At 39.2% G+C, this 19,526-nt stretch overlaps 1 protein-coding gene across 1 annotated transcript; it reads left to right on the forward strand.

The window, feature by feature from the left end:
• The first annotated feature begins 8,728 nt into the window (after nt 1-8,728).
• Nucleotides 8,729-11,929, forward strand: TCHHL1 (trichohyalin like 1). The gene is made up of 2 exons (XM_069478753.1): nt 8,729-8,866; nt 9,386-11,929. The coding sequence occupies exons 1-2, from the start codon at nt 8,729-8,731 to the stop codon at nt 11,927-11,929; spliced, it is 2,682 nt and encodes an 893-aa protein (XP_069334854.1).
• The last annotated feature ends 7,597 nt before the right edge of the window (nt 11,930-19,526 follow it).

Raw genomic sequence — 19,526 nt, forward strand, 5'->3', positions numbered from 1 at the left:
GGATACTAAACCCACAGAAATAAAAGACCCAAAGTTTTAGAACTAGAGATAGGAATAAGCCTAGTTTTTTAAATTCTGGTATCTTTCATTTTAGTATACTCCTATCATTCTTCTTTCACTTAACAAGTATTTATTGAGCACCTAACATGTTCCAGGCACTGTACTGGACTGGTGATATAATAGTGATCAAGGCAGACATAGTCCCAGGCCTTCTCATGGTTGTTAGTTCAGCAGAATGCAGTATAAGTCAACTGTTTTTACATATGTTAATTCATTTAATTAACATACAATTCTGGAATTCTGGACAATGTTACCCCCTTCTCCATTTCTGAATAAGGGAATCAAACTCAGAATGGTTTAGAAACTTGTCTAAGGTCAGATAATTACTAAAGTTCAGAGCTGGACCCACACAGACTTTCCACTTGTTTATTCAACAGTTATTTCTTGGTCACCTAATAGGTACTGAAAGAAAATCCTATAATGTAATCATAAAAACACTGTACATGTTGATTATACAAGAGCCTCAATGCACTATTAAGTGCTTGCACAACTTATGAAAACATTTTTTATTTAAACACAAGATCATGTGCCAACTATAACAAATATCAACCATTTCATTTACAAAATTGTGCTTGTTAAAAGGGGCTTGTTAAGAAGGGATAATTTGGAGGAGCCTATGATGCTTTAAAAGTTTGACCATGGTACACACCAAGATTTAGCTACAAAATTTTCATCACACCATGGCTCATAATAATGAAAAACTGGAAACAATTAAGATAGCCAAAAAAGAGATGATTACATATTATGTAGTACATTCATACAATGGAATGCTATGTACATATCAAAACATGTAGAAAAATGTTTAATGAACTGGAAAGCTGTTCATATTATGAAACAAAGAACATTACAAAATGACATGGACAAAATTATTTCAGTTTTGCAAAAACAATTTGAGAGAAAATGAGAAAAAATATATACAAAATGTAAACACTGGTGATACACAGATGACAACTAGTAGAGGTGGGTTTTGAACCCAGGTTGTCTAATTCTAACTCAAGTGATTATTTTTTTTCACTATAATTTCTTCTAGAAAGCTAATCACCATAAAGAATCTATAATTCCCAGTGTCTCCTTTCTGGTAATTAAAATGTAGTTGGGAAGGTTTATATACTTAAAATGCTTATTAAATAAGGATAGTTGATAAATGTTAATTTCTCCTCTATATATTCTATAGTTAATATTTATAACATCAAAATATTTCATTATACTGATTCAGAATGTAAATCATAACATATCAAATGATACAGAAAATCTTACGATAAAAATAAAAATATAAACAAGTGTCCTGCCCCACACCTCTTTAATCTTCATCCCATTCCTTAGAGAAAAGCTCTCTTTACATTTTTATTTTTATTCTTCTGGCAGTAACTTCTAGTAGTAAAAATTATCTATTTTAAATGATATCTCCAATATGACAAGTGAGGATTTAAATCACTTACAATACTACCTCCCTTCTCCTCTCCCTTTCTCAATGTTTGATGTTTTTCATTGTTTCAATTGTGTTATTTTTCTAATTCTAAATAATATACTTATGTTTCTTTTTTTTCTTTCTTTCTTTTTTTTCTTTCTTTTTTTCTTTCTTTCTTTTTTCTTTCTTTTTTCTTTTTCTTTTTCTTTCTTTTTTTCCTTTCTTTTTTTTCTTTCTTTTTTTTTCTTTCTTTTTTTTTTCTTTCTTTTTTTGAGACAGAGTCTCACTCTGTTGAACAGGCTAGAGTGAGTGCCATGGCATCAGCCTAGCTCACAGCAACCTCAAACTCCTGGGCTCAAGCGATCCTCTTGCCTCAGCCTCCCAAGTAGCTGGGACTACAGGCATGTGCCACCATGCCTGGATAATTTTTTCTATATATATTTTTAGCTGTCCATATAATTTCTTTCTATTTTTAGTAGAGACGGGGGTCTCACTCTTGCTCAGGCTGGTCTCGAACTCCTGAGCTCAAACAATCCTCCCGCCTCGGCCTCCCAGAGTGCTAGGATTACAGGCGTGAGCCACTGCACCCAGCCAATACTTACGTTTCTTTTTCCATCAAGTTTTGACAGTACCACTTACACCTTTACATTTCTAACACAATCAAATATGCCATGCTTTTTCCATGGACAGACTCTAACACTTGGAAACAATAAATGTCTATACTGTTACAATAAGCACACAGGCATAGAAATAAGATTGTCTGAAAGCAAAAACTGGATTTACTACTTACTAGCTTTTTAATTTCTTTTTATTTATTTTTTTACAGACAGTCTCCACGCTGCCCAGGCTGGAATACAATGTTTATTCACAGGCACTATTATAGCGCACCACAGCCTCAAACTCATGGGCTCAAGCAGTCCTCCCACCCCAGCTTCTTCAGTAGCTAGGACTGCAGGAGAGCACCGCCAAGCCTGGCTGCACTTACTAGCTTTATAGCCTTGGGCAAGATACTTGACCTTTCTTTTCCTCCTCCTTGGTGTGCTAAAATTTCCCAGGATAAACCTAGGTAAACATTTCGTGGAACTTTTAAAATCTGAAGTCTCTAGAAAATATTCATTGATTCTTTAATAAATGAATCTCCTATTTTTCTTCCTATTTTATCTTTCCAAGGTTCCTATTGGTTGAAAGTAGGATCTCCTAAGTTGATTATATATGTGTCTTATCTTTTCTCCCACCTCTTATATTTCTTCCTCTTTTTGCTTTATATTCTAAACTATATTGTTCAATAAGGTAGTCACCTAGCCACATATGGCTATTTACATTTAAATTTAAATTAATAAATATCAAATAAAATTAAAAATTTAGTTCCTCAGTCACACTAGTCACATTTCAAGAGCTTAATAGCCACATATAGTTATTAATAGTAACTGTCATATTGAACAGTGCAAATATCTAAAGTTCTATTGGATAACACTATTCTAAAAGATTTAGTCATCTTTTTATTATTGATTTTTTTTAAATTTCAGAAGTTACTTTTAATCTAAAAATACTTTTTTGTGTTCTGATTGCCTCTTTTTAGAGCATCCCAGTCTTATCTCATTTAATCTCCTTAAAGTATATTTATTAGAGTCAGTTTTATTATTTTTAATTGACAGATAAAAGTATATATGATATACAATGTGATATTTGATACATGTATACACTGTAGAATGATTAAGTCAAGCTAATCAACACATATATCACCTCAGATACTTCTTTGTGGTGAGAACATTTAAAATCTATTCTCTATGCAATATTCAAGTATACAATACATTGTTATTAACTATACACACCATGCTGTACAAAATATCTCCAGAAATATTCCTCCATACCCTTTGACCAGCATCACCCATGTGCCTATTGCTCACTAAGCCCCTGGTAACCACCATTCTACTCTCTACATCTACAAGTTCAACTTTTAGATTTTGAATATAAGTGAGATCATGCAGTAGTTGTCTTTCTGTGCCTGGCTTATTTCACTTAGCATAATGTCTTCCAGGTTCATATCTGTTGTCATAAATGACAGGATTTCCTTCTTTTTAAAGGCTAAATAGTATTCCATTGCATATATATATATATATATATATATATATAAAACACTTTTTCTTTATCCATTAATCCATTGATGAACACTTAGGTTGATTCCATACCTTGACTATGTGAATAGTTCTGTATTGAAAATGGGAGTGCAGATACTTGTTTGACATGCTGACTACATTTCCTTAGGATATATTTCCTACCCACTTATGGCTAGAAATGGAATGCTGGGGGTTAACACAAAAAATATATAAGGAACTCTAACAACTCAAGATCAAGAAAATGAATAATCCAATTTAAACAGTGGGCAGAGGCAATATATATAACCTGAACTTTTGTACCCCCATAATGAGCTGAAATAAAAAAAAATTTAAAAAAGTGGGCAGAGGACCTGAATAGACATTTCTCAAAAGAAGACATACCAATGGCTAACAGGTATATGAAAAAATGCTCAACATCATTAATCATCAAGGAAATGCAAATTAAAACCAAAATGAGACATCACCTCACATTTGTTAGAATGGCCTCAGCTTCCCGAGTAGCTGGGACTACAGGTGTGTGCCACCATCTCCAGCTAATTTTTCTATTTTTAGTAGAGACAGGGTCTGGCTCTTACTCAGGCTGGTCTTGAACTCCTGGTCTCAAGCGATCCTCCCACCTTGGCCTTCCAGAGCACTAGGATTATAGGTGTGGGCCACCACACTGGCCCAAAAATGTTTTTATAATGTTGCTTCCACCATGAAAACATTTAAAATGGACAAAAGCCGGCCGGGCGCGGTGGCTCACGCCTGTAATCCTAGCACTCTGGGAGGCCGAGGCGGGTGGATCGCTCAAGGTCAGGAGTTCGAGACCAGCCTGAGCAAGAGTGAGACCCCGTCTCTACTAAAAATAGAAAGAAATTATATGGACAACTAAAATATATATAGAAAAAATTAGCCGGGCATGGTGGCGTGTGCCTGTAGTCCCAGCTACTCGGGAGGCTGAGGCAGTAGGATCGCTTAAGCCTAGGAGTTTGAGGTTGCTGTGAGCTAGGCTGACGCCACGGCACTCACTCTAGCCAGGGCAACAAAGTGACACTCTGTCTCAAAAAAAAAAAAAAAAAAAAAAAAAAAAAAAAAAAAAATAAAATGGACAAAAGCCAAAGAAACCTGGCTGACTGCTAACAGAGTTCTGTAGTCATGTGCATAGGTAGTTCTTTTGGAATCAGTGGCCTTCATATCTCTGTCAAACAAAGCAGATTGGCCAGCACATGTCCTTCATAGCCATTCTCGGGACAAATTGTCACCTAATCCCACAGTGTTTTAGTTGGCTCTACTAAGAAGTAAGGATAATATGAGGCCTTACATAAATGCATAAATTAAAATCTTCCAGTATGTTTCCCAGGGAGATAGTCTGACTCTCTTAGGCCTATAGCTTTGTGGTGTTTCAGAGTGTCTACTCTAAATTGTCACTTAATGCTATGGAATGAATTATTCCCCTGCCAAATTCATATGTTAAATCCCTAACTCCCCATGGGACTATATCACAGCTAGAGCCTTTAAAGAGGTGATTAAGATTAAATGAGGCCACAGGGTAGAGCCCCAATCCCATAGAACTAGTGTCCTTTTTTTTTATTATTTCAAAATATTAAGGGGGTACAAATGTTTTAGTTACATGGACACTTTAGTCAGGGCTATAAGTGTGCCTGGAGGATACCAGGAGGGATATAAAGAATACACATTTGCTCAGTCCATCATTATCTTGAAAAGTAAAAAAGATAATGAAAATATAAATATAAGCGGAAGCCCTCTTTTTTGCTTGACAAATTTTCCAGTGTAATAAGCCTTAAAAATTGTCATATTGGCCCTCATTCCTTTCCAAAATAGCCATCTCATGGGTTTTATTTAAAGCCCTTATTTAAGACTTTGGTTGTGACCTTTGAATAGTAATAGGCTCTTAAAGACAATTCTATATTAGTCAATTTATTTTCATTGCACTCTCCCCTGCCTCCTCCTTTCTGTGTCATCCCCATACACAATTGGGGAAAGGATACCACAGAGGGACCATTAGAGGGGTCTGTTTTGAAGGAGAAGAAAGGGCAGTCAGGGTCTTTGATAATGGTAGAGTTGTTTGTGGCTTATTGTACAGTAGTAAATACTTTTTATAAGCACAGAGAGCGATCTCTTTCCCCTTTCTTCCATCTCTCTGAGTCACTACCCACTCTGAGTATGGGTAGTAATTAAACGGTCTTGAGTAAGCACTGAAAAAGTAGGAGTGTCTGTAAAAGAGTCAGGGAGACAGCCCTTACATTGTTTAGAGACAAGGCAAGATCCAACTTTGACTTTCTAAATAGAAACTATAGCATAAAACCAGCATAAAACCATAGATATTTAAAGTTGAAAGAGTTCTGTGCCCTTCACTGCAAGCCACTCCTGTCTTACCTCTTCCCATGGCAGGACTCCTCCTATAACATAAATGATGGGTAAATGATTCAGCCTCTATTTGAACAGTTCTAGTCCACAGGATTCTCATTACTTTAGGAGCAGCCCATATCATTGTCAAAAAACTCTACTGCTTAGAAAGTTCTTAATAAGAACTAGAATCTGTTTTTAAGAAAGTTTTGTCCATTAATTCCAGCTATATTCTCAGGCATTACACAGAATAAAGAACTTAAGGTAATGGAAATACTATGGGCTCACAGACATACCTTCTTGAGACATTTCAATTCTGAATCCTAGCTCTGCCTACATGTCTGTAGGTGAGTTGCTTAACTCTAAGATCCTTAACTTCCTTATCTGCTAAAAGAAAATAATAACTGCTTAAAAGGGCTACAAGGAATAAGTTAGCCCATGTGAAGTTCCTGACATGTCATAAGTGTTCAATGAACGTTAATTCCTTTCTCTTCCACACCCATGAAAACCCTTCAAATATTTGAAGACAGATATTACATCTCCCCTAAGTCTTTCTTTCCAGTCCAGCCTTGAACATACCCAGTTTCCTTCAGTCACTTCTTGTGAGACTGGCCCGTGAACTCCAAGATAGGAAGACATAACTTACTCAACCTCAAACACCTTAGTGCCTGGCATAGTGTTTGAGAAATAGTTGGTGCTCAAGAGATATTAACTAATCATAACTAAGATGACCTTCACATGCTAATCCCAATTCTTAAAAGTCCTTGGCTGAGAAATTGTTTATACGTATAAATTATCAGTATGGATTTCCCCCCAAGCATTCAGCATTCCCTGCCTTGATTATTAGGAAATTCAGAACAAGATTTTTGCTCAATAGCAATGCTTACTTGGTTTTCTCATATAATTAATTACCACCATCCCCAACCCTTCATTTGGTCTTTGTCTTTTATACTTTTTTTAATAGATCTGTTGTCTATTTCTTTCATCCTTTGAAAAGGGGGCAAGGATGTTTTAAGACTTGCTCTATTCTCTTTTTAAATACCTAAGAAAACAACTGAATATAAATCTCCTGTTAATTAAATATTCTCTACTAAGAAGGACCCAGGTCTAAGAGGTAATAAAAATGTTTGCCAGTTCAGCATCTCAGACTCACTTCCACCCTCAGCTTGATGATATCCACATCTCCCTTTCCCCTTTACAGAGAGAACATAGTAATATTTCTAAACTCCTTGGATTATAAAAACATCTTTAAAAAGCAGATATCAATCACATTTTAAAAATAGTACATCTTAGGTAAGCAAGGTTCTGCACAGCCAGCAAAAGATTTTTTTTTTTTTCCATAACTCTGCCTCTGGGCAAGGAGAGCAGAGCATTGAAACAACTGAATCAACTGGTATCTCCACTTTTGTCACATGGCTAAATATGGCCCTTATTTTTAAACACAGGATTGACACCCACCTCTCAGGGTTGGGTCAAATACAGGCCATCCTGCAGGCAGACAAAGGAATCAGGTGACTTCTGAGATCTCTACCAGCCCTATGATTTGTCAAACAGAAATGTAATTGTGTCCTTAGGTTAAAAAAGGGGAAGGGAGCCAACACCACCCTGGAGATCCCTCAAAACTATAACCTGCAAAAATCAGTAAATGAAACAAGAAACCTCATCTCCTTCCTTTGGATGTGTCTGAAGCCAAGACTTAAACTACCTAAAGAAGGAAATAAAAATAAGACAAGCTGACAGCAGGGAAGGAGGAGAGACTGTGTTTGGTGGTGATGAATCAGGTCATTAGACCCGGAGGGTGTCTCCTTCTTCACTGTGCAATTAGGGACTCAATAAAAGGTTCCAGTGCCTGCTGTCGGCTCACAGCCCGCTGCTCCACATTCTACCTGCTCTCATTCGTGAACAAGGTAAGCCTATCGGCTTGGGTGTACTTAGAATCTTGGCTGCTGCTGCTTTGCTTATATATGAGATTGAGAGAATTTCAGAGGAAACACAGTCTAAGTTGACCCCCATTGATAATAAGATGGGCGCTCCATTCAAGCAAATGCAGTCCTTGCTTATGGAACCTCTTTGATCATTTTCTTTTTTTAAAAAATATAAACCGGATGACATAGGCATGAACACTATTTAACAAGGCATGGGACTCAGGTCTATATAAAAATGAAAATGTAAAGTCATTTAAATGATGGATAATGACTAAGGGGTCAGGGCTCTATTTGTCTTACCAGTGAGTTCACATGGAACTGTATCATCTTGGTAAAAACATGTTGCTTCCACCTGCAAACATAGATGTTTATTTTCTTGGCATTACTTCTCTTCCCTCTAGAAGTTTTACTAACTTTAAGAGTTATACTTTCCTAAGCATAGGAGGCTGGACTGAGCTAATGGGAGAAGAAAGCAGGTGGACACTCTCAGATGAGGCTGGAAGAACTGATCTCACTCTGTTGGCTTCATTTGTGCATTTCAATACTTACGCTTGAGTTCTTTCACTCTCCTTTTGCAATGAAGCTGTCTCTCATCACACGAGTGTTGCTGTTTACTGCAGGGTGAAGTGAAGTGTCCCTTCTAATATCTACCTGAGCTAGATCTGATCTTACCACAATGTCTGGTGCAAAACTAAGTCATCCCTGTAGTTCAGATACAATATTTTGAGATACAGAATAGAGCAGGGGATGTGAATGAACCTGTGGGAAGAATAAAAAGAAGGATGATCTTGGCATCTCCTTCCTGAAGGACCCATCTGGGAAATGAACTTTGTTTGTTCTTTTTCACAGTCTCTCCTGAGTTTATAAAGATGGCTCGGCTCCTGAGAGATGCCCTCTGTGTAATCAAGACATTCCACAAGTATGCTGGTGAGGACGGTGATGGGGCAACATTGACCCGCAGAGAGTTGAGACAGCTCCTCCAGGGCGAATTTGGGGACTTTCTTCAGGTGAGGTCTGACAGGGCTATGGAAATTCTTCCCCACCTTCCCTTTCTCCATAATCCATGCAAGATGAGCATCAGTGACCCCTAGCCATTTTACACTGGGCTGCCAGCATTCAGAATTCACTGACTTTTCAACAACTTTTTTCAGTCTCAGTTCCCTAATCTGTGCAGTGGGTTAGCAAATCTTTCAGAGAAAATGAGGTTTTCATCACTGGGCCTATTGCTCCCACAAAGTAGACTTCTGAGAGAAGTCACAAACCATTATGCATCTAAATGCAACTCACGAGTGATATAAATGCTCCTTCTCAGTCACAGCTCTCTGATGAAAATGGCATCCAAGCCAGTGAATTCTTACTATTTTGGGAAATACAACAAGTTCCTGAGGAATGCAGAAAGAAAGAGAGAGAGAGAGAAGGAAAGAAAGAAAGAAAGAATTAATTGATTGATTTCTGGGAGACATTCAGGATCTCAGGACACTTGGCCACATATGAATGAACTGATTTCTCACTGTGTTTTCATGCAGCCATGCATCCTTCATGCTGTGGAGAGAAACTTGAATCTTCTGGATATTGACGGTGATGGTGCCACCAGTTTTGATGAATTTGTTCTTGCAGTCTTCAACTTGTTCAACCTCTGTTATCTAGACATACAATCATTACTAAGTTCAAAACTAAAACAGATATCTAAGCCAGAGAGTGAGAAGCCAGGTGATGTGCATCTTCAGGAGACCGCCAGAAATGGCCAGCAGACAGTAGGAACTTTGCCAACTCAAGAAAAGTTGATGCTTCCTTCAGGAATGGCGTCATCATATCAGCTCAGCCCTAAAGAAAATGGAGCAGTTGAACACAATGGGGCAGACCCACAGGGAGACGCCAAAACTCACAACCTGCCAGGAGAAGCATCTGAGCACAGTGACCCTAAGAATCAACACTTGGAAGGAGGTGAACAGAGCCAGGAAGTGGCCCAAGATGTAGCAGCAACAGAAGACAATGGAGCCCAACTTAAGACAAATAAGCCAATGGCAGTATCAGAACAAACCAGCAGTCCCACAGAGGAAGAGGGACAGGATAAGGCGATCCCTAGGGAGGGAGAAGAACCAGCCAGGGAGCAAGGTGGCACAAAGACAAGAGACCAGTTTGGAGAACAGGAAGGAAACTTGGGAACCCAAAGTTCTTCACCAGAAGAAGCAACACACAGACCATACGAAGACCATGAAGTTAGAGCAGAAAAGGGTATTAAGAAATACTCTAAAACACAAGAACTAGCCCTGCAAGAAGAAGAGAAACCCAGTTCAGAGCATGCTGGCTGGCCAGAAAAAGCTGCTGCTAGGAAATCATCTCAGACACAGAAATCAACTGACCCTGAGGATGATAGTAGAACATTTGAGACTCAAGAACCAGGAGAGGATGCTGAAAGGACAACACCTGAGACAAAGAGTCCAGATGAACCTGAGGACTATGGTAGAATATCTGAGATCCAAGAATCATCAGCACACAAAAAAGAACATGAAACAAAGGACCTGACAGTCCATGGTGGTAGCAGAAATGTTTCGAAAATATCTGACATGAGAGCTGAAAGGAAAAAGGGGAGAGGCCCTGAGGCCCATGGAACAGCAGGGCAGAAAGAAAGTGATAGAAAAACTCAGCAACCAGCCCTGGAATCCCAAACACAAGATGGGAAGCATCAGGAACTCCAGGGATCATCAAAAGGAAAAGATGCTGAAAAAGGTTCTGAGATGCAAGATCTAAGCTCAGAAGGAGAACAGAGTCACCCTGAAATTGAAGGTGCAGCAGAGCCAGGAGAAGAAGCAAGACACACTGAGGAAGGTATAGCAGAAGCATTTTTGAACAGGAAAAATGGTCCTACAGCAGAAGGAACACCAGGAGCAAAAGAAAGAACACAAGAGTCAGCACCACTTGAGAACCAGTCTGAAGGAGGGGACAGTATTGTCTCCAGCACTCATGACAGGCCAATCAAGGAAGATGATTGTTACCAGAGGGAGAATCCTGAGTCACCAGTCACACAGAATGATGAGGGGTCTTCAGAAACTCCCAACAGCCTGGCTCCAGAGAAAAGTAACAGCAGCTCAGAGACAGGAGAACTGCGTGTACAAGGGGACTCCCAGAGTCAGGTAGACCCGCATGAAGAATCTGCACAAGGAGGTCACGACAACCCAGATACCAAGAAGCAGGAAGCACCAGGTAAGGGAAACAGAGCTCAGGAGGCAGTGGTGCTGGCAGTCGGAGGAGAGGATATGCAGCTCATAGAGGAACAGGAACAGCCTGCCAGAGAGGAACACAAGAATCAAGCCTCAGGGACCAAAGGCCCAGGTGCAGCTGTGGAACACGATAGACACCCAGAAGCACAGGAGCCCACAGTAGGAGACGAAAATAGAAAGTCCCTGAAGACAGAGATCCCAGGTGCCCTGGATGCAGACTTCCCTGAGCAGCTTTCCCAGGTGCTGCTCCCTGAAAATGGAGACAGCAGAAACAAATTACAAGGCCAGAGCCCAAGTACCAAAAATGAGGAAGGTGGAGCACCAGAGGCCCAGGATGCTCTGTTAAAAAGTCTGGATGAGGACAATTCAGCCTCCCCCAAGACACACTTTGGAATGGAGGAACATGTAACATTGGAGGAGAAGGATGAAAGTCTCCAAGAGCTGGTAGAAGAAGGTGATGACCAACAAATTCCAGTCAAGAAAGAGTATGATTCTTCAGTCCCCCAGTCAAGCCTTGAAGAGAGGATGCAGAAAGACCAAGATCCCTGTTCTGTGGAGAGGGGTGCAGTTCATTCTAGTCTACTGTACCATTACCTACAGGAGAAGATACTGCAGCAAACAAACATAACTCAAGAGGAGGATCAAAGTCAAGCTCAGATAGCCCAGGCATCAGGCCCAGAGATTTGCAATGACCAGTCAAGGGCCCCTGTCACTGGGGAGATCTCAGATTGTCCTGTCTTTTTCAACCACAGCCAAGCATCACAACAGTACAGTAGGAACCTTCTGCCTAATGAGGCCCCTGCTGGTGCACAGCAAACATCAGCTCCCCAGGCCTTGAAAGATAAGTAGGGTCACCCTCAGAGACAGGACCCAGTACCACAAAGGGAGGCAAGCACCACAAAGCAATGAATCACTATCCTTATCACAGTAGAAGTTACAAGGAACATCATACATCCCAATATGCCCCAGACCTCCCTCCCAATCACCCTCAACACTCACATGTACACATTCAGATGTAGATTAATAATCTTTTATATTCCCTTCCGAAATTTCTACAAGAGCAAATAATAAAGTATTCAGCAATGGGAGCCACCACCAAAGAAACATCTGAACAAACAAATACAATAGGTAAAAATCCTACCATATGATGCTACTTCCAAGTACCAAAATGAACTTTCTCATCAATTTATTTCAATTTACCTATCATTAAAAATAGAAAAATCCCTTCCATATCCTTAACAAGTATCAATTTTTTCAACTGATTCATTGGCTTTTTAAAATGTAGCAATAGAAGTTATAAGACTCTGCAATACTATCTTATAATCATAAAATATTAATTTATAGATACAGATTATTCTGCTTCATGACATTTTCTAGAGGTATTTCAAGTCCATCCTAAAATTCTATCCATCAAAATAATTTCAGATATCACCATAACTTAAAATAAATATGCTTTTCTAGCAACTGATTAAAATAAATTTATGACTCTTTGGGATTATGTCTAGGTACAGTTGAATCTATGCCACAGATTCATTCATTCATTTATTCATTCAACAAACTTTTGTTAAATCCCACTCCTAACACAAACCTTTCACAGCTTTTGGATCAAATAAGCAATCAGAATAATTATGAGAGAGAAAACACAAATGTAAAGTATGCTTCATTCCATAAGCTCTTATAACCAATTATCCAGTGAGTCTACTAAACATTTACCCATATTGTTTGCTATATTGATAATTAAATAATCTGATGATTAATTTCTTTTGTTGGTTCATTTTTTTCTCTCTTTCTCCATCTTGCCTTGAAGACATTGATCAGAAACAAAAACTCCAGTTATCTGTGTTTTTTCAAAACACTATAAGTATAATGCTCTCAGAGCTTAGTAATGACCCAGGAAAGGAATAAAATAGTTATCATACAATGTTTCCTGAGCTGAAAAGCAGCCCAATACTCCCTCTCCCATTACATTCTGCCTTGGAGGCTCAATATTCTTCCACTTCTATTTACACGTCCTCCAGAGCCTGAAATCCAAGTATATACCCTTCTCCTCTGACATTATCAGCTCTTCTCATTCTACCTTCAGACATGAATAAATAACCCTATCTGAAAAAATATTCTCTCTTTTTTTTTTTTTTTTTTTTTGAGACAGAGTCTCACTCTGTTGCCCAGGCTAGAGTGAGTGCCGTGGCGTTAGCCTAGCTCACAGCAACCTCAAACTCCTGAGCTCAAGCGATCCTCCTGTCTCAGCCTCCCGAGTAGCTGGGACTACAGGCATGCACCACCATGCCCGGCTAATTTTTTCTATATATATTTTAACTGTCCATATAATTTCTTTCTATTTTTAGTAGAGATGGGGTCTCACTCTTGCTCAGGCTGGTCTCAAACTCCTGAGCTCAAACGATCCGCCCACCTCGGCCTCCCAGAGTGCTAGGATTACAGGCGTGAGCCACCGCGCCCAGCCTGAAAAAATATTCTCTTAAATGAGCAAGAGACATGAGACAATTCACAAAAGAGAAAAATGTATACTACCGCGTAAACTAATCAGCCCTTTTGGCAAGCAGTTTGGCAATATATCCCTGGGTCCATAAAAATGACAAAGTTCATGAATAATAAATTCACAAAAGAAGCTAGACAGATGGCCAATAAACATAAGAAATCCTCACTAGGCTTGAAGGAAATGCAAATTACAAATAGCTTTTTCACTTATCAAATTAGGAAACGTTGTTTGTTTGTTTGCTTTTAATAGCCACGTAGTCAGGTTAAGAGTGTAGGGGAACAGGAACTCTCAAATACAGCTGGTAGGAGTATAAATTAGTTTAATCTTCCTGGAAGGCAATTTGACACTGTGCACAAAAAACATTTAAAATACTTTTCAGACAGTATGATAAGGAAATAATCATATATTTACATAAAGATTCATCTCCAAAGATAGTCTTAGCACATTAAAAATAGCAAAAGCCAGAAAAAACCTAACTGCCCATCATTATGGAAACGGTTAGCTAAATTACGGTTACTAGATACTGTGGAATGCCAAAACCATTAGAAATTATGAGGTAGGAAATTATTTAGTTAAATGAAGAAGGATTCATAAGATACTAAGCTTCAAATGATTATAAAATGGTAGGTAGAGTATAATCCCATTTAAAGTGGTTTTTCTTGTTTTTTTGTTTTTTTTGAGACAGAGTCTTGCTCTCTTGCCCGGTAGAGTGCCATGGTGTCAGCCTAGCTCACAGCAACCTCAAACTCCTGGGCTCAAGCGATCCTCCTGCCTCAGTCTCCCAAGTAGCTGGGACTACAGGCATGCACCACTATGCCCAGCTAATTTTTTCTATATATATTTTTAGTTGTCCAGCTAATTTCTTTCTATTTTTTCAGTAGAGACAGGGTCTCGCTCTTGCTCAGTCTGGTCTTGAATTCCTGAGCTCAAACAATCCACCCACCTTGGCCTCCCAGAGTGCTACGATTACAGGCATGAGCCACCGCGCCTGGCCTTTTTTTTTTTTTTTTTTTTTTTTTTTGAGACAAGGTCTCATTTTGTTGCCCGGGCTAGGCATGGTGGCATCATCAGAGCTCACTGCAACCTCAAATTCCTGGGCTCAAGTGATCCTCCTGCCTTAGCCTCCCAAGTAGCTGGAACTACAGGCATGCACTACCACATTTGGCCAAGTTTTCTATTTTTTTGTAGAGACAGGGTCCCCGTTTTGCTCAGAATGGTCTCAAACTCCTGGCCTCCAGTAACCCTCCTGCCTTGGCCTCCCAAAGTGCTAGGATTACTGGCATGAGCCATCACGCTAAGCCCCATTTGAAGATTAATAGATAGATAAACAGGCAGAATATGAGACCAAAATCTCAACAGTAGTTACCTGTAGGTAGAGCAACTATAAATGACATTTACTTTCTGTTTTGAGATTTTCTTCATTTTCCATCTTCATCTATAGTGAAGATGTAATACATTTGTAATTAGAAAAACAGTAAATACTATAATCTAAAATAGAAAAATGGTTTTTCACAAAGATGTTCACAACACCATACTTATAATAATAAAAAGTAAAGGAAATCAAATTTCTAATAACAGAGGAGTAGGTTATAAAAATTATCAAACATGCCCTTCAAAGGTATTAGGTAGTCCCTAAAATGTACATTATAAAGCCTCTGTGATCATATGGAAAGCTCCTTATGTGGAAAAACATGATACTATTCTGTGCTTACAGCATGATACCAGCTATATTCAAAATATAAGTAGAAAAGATAGTGACAGCAAATACATCTAAATATCTACAATGTTTATCTCTTGGATATAGAATTATAAGTGACTTTTTTCTAGATTTCAATATTTTCAACTTTTTCTGTACCAAGCATATTGTATTTTCTTAACTGAGAAAAATCAAAAAATAAATAACAACAACAGTTTTTAAATATTCTCTTTGTATTCTAGCAACCACCTAACTTTTCTCTCCTTCTTTTTGCCCACCATTCTGTCCCTAATGCAGGACAATATATTTTTTTCACCATCATCCTTTAAAACTTCTTCCTTTGAAGGTAGCATTGCCCTCTATCTGACAAGCCTAAAGACCTCTGTCCTCCACTATGCTGGACCTCTTTGTGGGACCGGATACTGATGGCCTCCCCTCCTGAAAAGCTCCTTTCACTGATCTTTCCCCACCTTCTTTGTGAATCCTTCTCATCCAGCTCTCAAGACTGTGGTCCCTTTCCAAGGCTCTTCATTCTGTGGACTTTCTCCCTCTGGGAACACATCCCTGGTCCAAGTTACTATTATCTCTTCTACACTGATGAGTCTCAGTTCACCTTGTTCAGATTATGCATTTCAATTGCTACAAATGCGCACAGACATCACCCCTGAGACTGCCAACAATTCCCCAATAAACTGGCTTGTCTTCTCAGCTTCCTTCCTTCTGCCATTCTCTCAATCCTCATTCTATCAGGCTTCAAAGGCACAAACTTTGGAATCATCATTTGCCTTGTCTTTTATTCTTCATATCTAATCCACCATATTATCTCAAAAGTGTTTTTCTTTTTTTTTCTTTTTCTTTTTTCTTTTTTTTTTTTTTTTGAGACAGAGTCTCACTTGTTTCCTGGGCTAGAGTGCTGTGGTGTCACCCTAGCTCACAGCAACCTCAAACTCCTGGGCTTAAGCAATCCTTCTGCCTCAGCCTCCCGAGTAGCTGGGACTACAGGCATGCGCCACCATGCCCGGCTAATTTTTTTATATATATATTTTTAGCTGTCCAAATCATTTCTTTCTATTTTTAGTAGAGACGGAGTCTCGCTCTTGCTCAGGCTGGTCTCGAACTCCTGACCTCGAGCAATCCTCCCGCCTCGGCCTCCCAGAGTGCTAAGATTACAGGCATGAGCCTCCGCGCCTGGCCAAGAGTGTTTTTCTTAAGCCCACATTTCAGATCCATCCTTCATTCTCCAATACCTATAGGATAGGATGTCATGTACCCAGCACCTAAAATTCTGTCCCTCCCTCCCCTTTTACTGAATGTCCAAATCCTGCCCATCCTATGCGATCTAACTCCAATGCCACATTATTCACTCATTCTAAAATTTTTTTTTTAATCCATGTTAGGGCCAAATACTTGGTGAGGTATTAGGGATATACCAGTGACCAAAACAATTCATCTTGGAGCTTGTATTCTAATGAGGGACGGGAGAACAAACAACAAACAAGTACAATAAATAGCCAAGATAATTGCAGGTGATAAAGCAAGGTAGCCTGGTAGAGAGGAGGCAGGGGCAGGGAAGCAGACGCAGGTGGAAGTGCTGCACTAGACTGTTGCTTTAGCCCTTCCTCATGCCCCAGCCAAAGCAGATCTTATCTTCCCCTAAATTCCATAGTGTCTACCTGTGCCTCTTTTTTTAACTGTCTCCGTTGAGTTATAATTATTTGCATGTTAGCCTTAAGCTCTCCTCTCAAACTATAAATTCCTCAATGGCAAGGTTCACAACTTACACATCTTGCTATCCTTTATTAGCATGGAGTTTAGCACCAGATGTGTACTATGGTTTCAATAAATGTTTGTGGAATAAGTAAATGAGTGCCTATATCATTGTAACAGCCTCTTAGCTGGTCCCCCTGCTTCCAGTCCAGCCCTTATTCAATCACTCATAAATTTTGTAAAGCACTGTTTTCATCTTTTCATCTCCCTCTGTTCAAGACCTCTCAGTGACACCTTATACTTTCCTACGTACCACATCAAATCTAAACTGATAGAGCAACTCTCTATAATCTATCCCTCTAATTATAATTTACCACTAGTTTCTGTAGAAATCTTGCTGAAAGCATCAGGTTGGTCATCTAATTGTCTTTTAACCCTCACCTTGATCATTTAAATTCTATCCTACTAATTTACAAGGACATTGTAGGGCTTGGATTCATTTCTTCATTTTACTTAAACATTTATTAAGCACTGGCTACATGCCAGGCACTTTGGTGAACACTGGACATGCCCAAGTGAATGGAACAGTCGTGGCCCCGCCCTCATGAAGGGATTGCAAAGTCCTGCAAAGAGCTATACAAAGGCAAGTTGTTAGGAGTAGTATTACTTCCATCTCCATGCCTCTACTCTGGTGGTTCACCCTCCATGAAATGCTTTTCTATTTCCTCTCTACTTCCTCAATTATACCAATCCTTAAAGTCCTAGACTAAATCCTACCTCCACTAGGAAGCTCACACTGACATAGCCCATACCACCCAGATTAATACTTTGGTATGTACTGACTAATACCACTTACTAATTGTTCTCTGAAGGTTATTTCCCCAACTAGATTATAAGCCACTGGAGAGAAGGAGTAATTTTTATACCTTAATACCCCAAGTGTCCTTGAGCACGTTATTTAACTTCTCTGGCCTCAGTATTCGCCTGTATAAAATGTCATTATAACTCCCAGGGCTATTGTGAAGAATAAAAAAAAAATGGAGCTAGTATACAGAATATACAAAGAATGCCTATCAGCCAACGAGTAAAAGGAAATCTAATTTCAACTAAAAAAAAAAAAAGTGGGCCGGGCGTGGTGGCTCATGCCTGTAATCCTAGCACTCTGGGAGGCCAAGGCAGGAGGATCATTTGAGCTCAGGAGTTCGAGACCAGCCTGAGCAAGAGCAAGACCTTGTCTCTACTATAAAAAAAAAAAAATAGAAAGAACTTAGCTGGACAACTAAAAATATACATAGAAAAAAATTATCTGGGCATGGTCGTGCATGCCTATAGTCCCAGCTACTCAGGAGGCTTGAGGCAGAAGGATTGCTTGAGCCCAAGAGTTTGAGGTTGCTGTGAGCTAGGCTGATGCTGCGGACTCTAGCCTGGGCAACAGAATGAGACTGTCTCAAAAAAAAAAAAAAAGTATATTAATTTTGTAGCCAGAGACTTTGCTATATTCGTTAATCAATTCCAGGAGTCTCATGGTTGAATCCTGGGGGTTTTCCAGATATAGCATCATATCGTCATCAAAAAGTGAGAGTTTGATCTCTTCCTTCCCTATTTGGACTCCCTTGATTCTGCTCTCTTGCCTGATAGCTCTCGCAAGGACTTCCAATACTATGTTGAAAAGTAATGGGGACAGTGGGCAGCCCTGTCTGGTTCCAGTTCTAAGTGGGAGTGCTTTCAATTTTTCCCCATTCAGAATGATGTTGGCTGTGGGTCTGTCATATATGGCTCGTATCATTTTTAGGTAGGTTCCATCTACGCCTATTTTGTTAAGCGTTTTTATCATAAAAGAGTGTTGAATTTTGTCAAATGCTTTTTCTGCATCTAATGAGAGTATCATATGGTTTTTGGTTTTGCTTCTATTTATGTGGTGAATTACATTTATAGATTTACGTATGTTGAACCACCCCTGCATCTCGGGGATGAAGCCCACTTGGTCGTGGTGGATTATTTTTTTGATAAGTACTTGGATTCGATTTGCTAGTATTTTATTGAAAATTTTTGCATCTATATTCATGAGAGAAATTGGTCTGTAGTTCTCTATTTTTGTTGCGTCCTTTCCTGGTTTTGGTATCAATGTTATATTGGCTTGGTAGAACGTGTTGGGGAGAATTCCATCCTTTTCAATATTGGAGAATAGTTTATGTAGGATGGGCACCAGTTCTTCTTTGTATGTATGGTAAAATTCAGGTGTGAACCCATCTGGACCAGGGCTTTTCTTTTTGGGAAGGTTTTTTATTGCTGTTTCGATTTCAGTTCTTGATATTGGTCTGTTCAGGTACTCTATTTCTTCCTGGTTGAGCCTGGGAAGACTATGTGTTTCTAAAAATTTGTCCATTTCCTCCGCATTCTCCAGTTTGTGTGCATAAAGATTTTTGTAGAATTCATAGATGATATCTTGTATCTCTGTAGTATCGGTTGTGATTTCTTCTTTCATGTTCCTAATGGAGGTTATTAGAGATTTTACTTTTGTGCTCTTGGTTAGTTTAGCCAGAGGT

This window comes from Eulemur rufifrons, chromosome 8 (assembly GCF_041146395.1).
Source record: "Eulemur rufifrons isolate Redbay chromosome 8, OSU_ERuf_1, whole genome shotgun sequence".
Classification (NCBI taxonomy): Eukaryota; Metazoa; Chordata; class Mammalia; order Primates; family Lemuridae; genus Eulemur; species Eulemur rufifrons.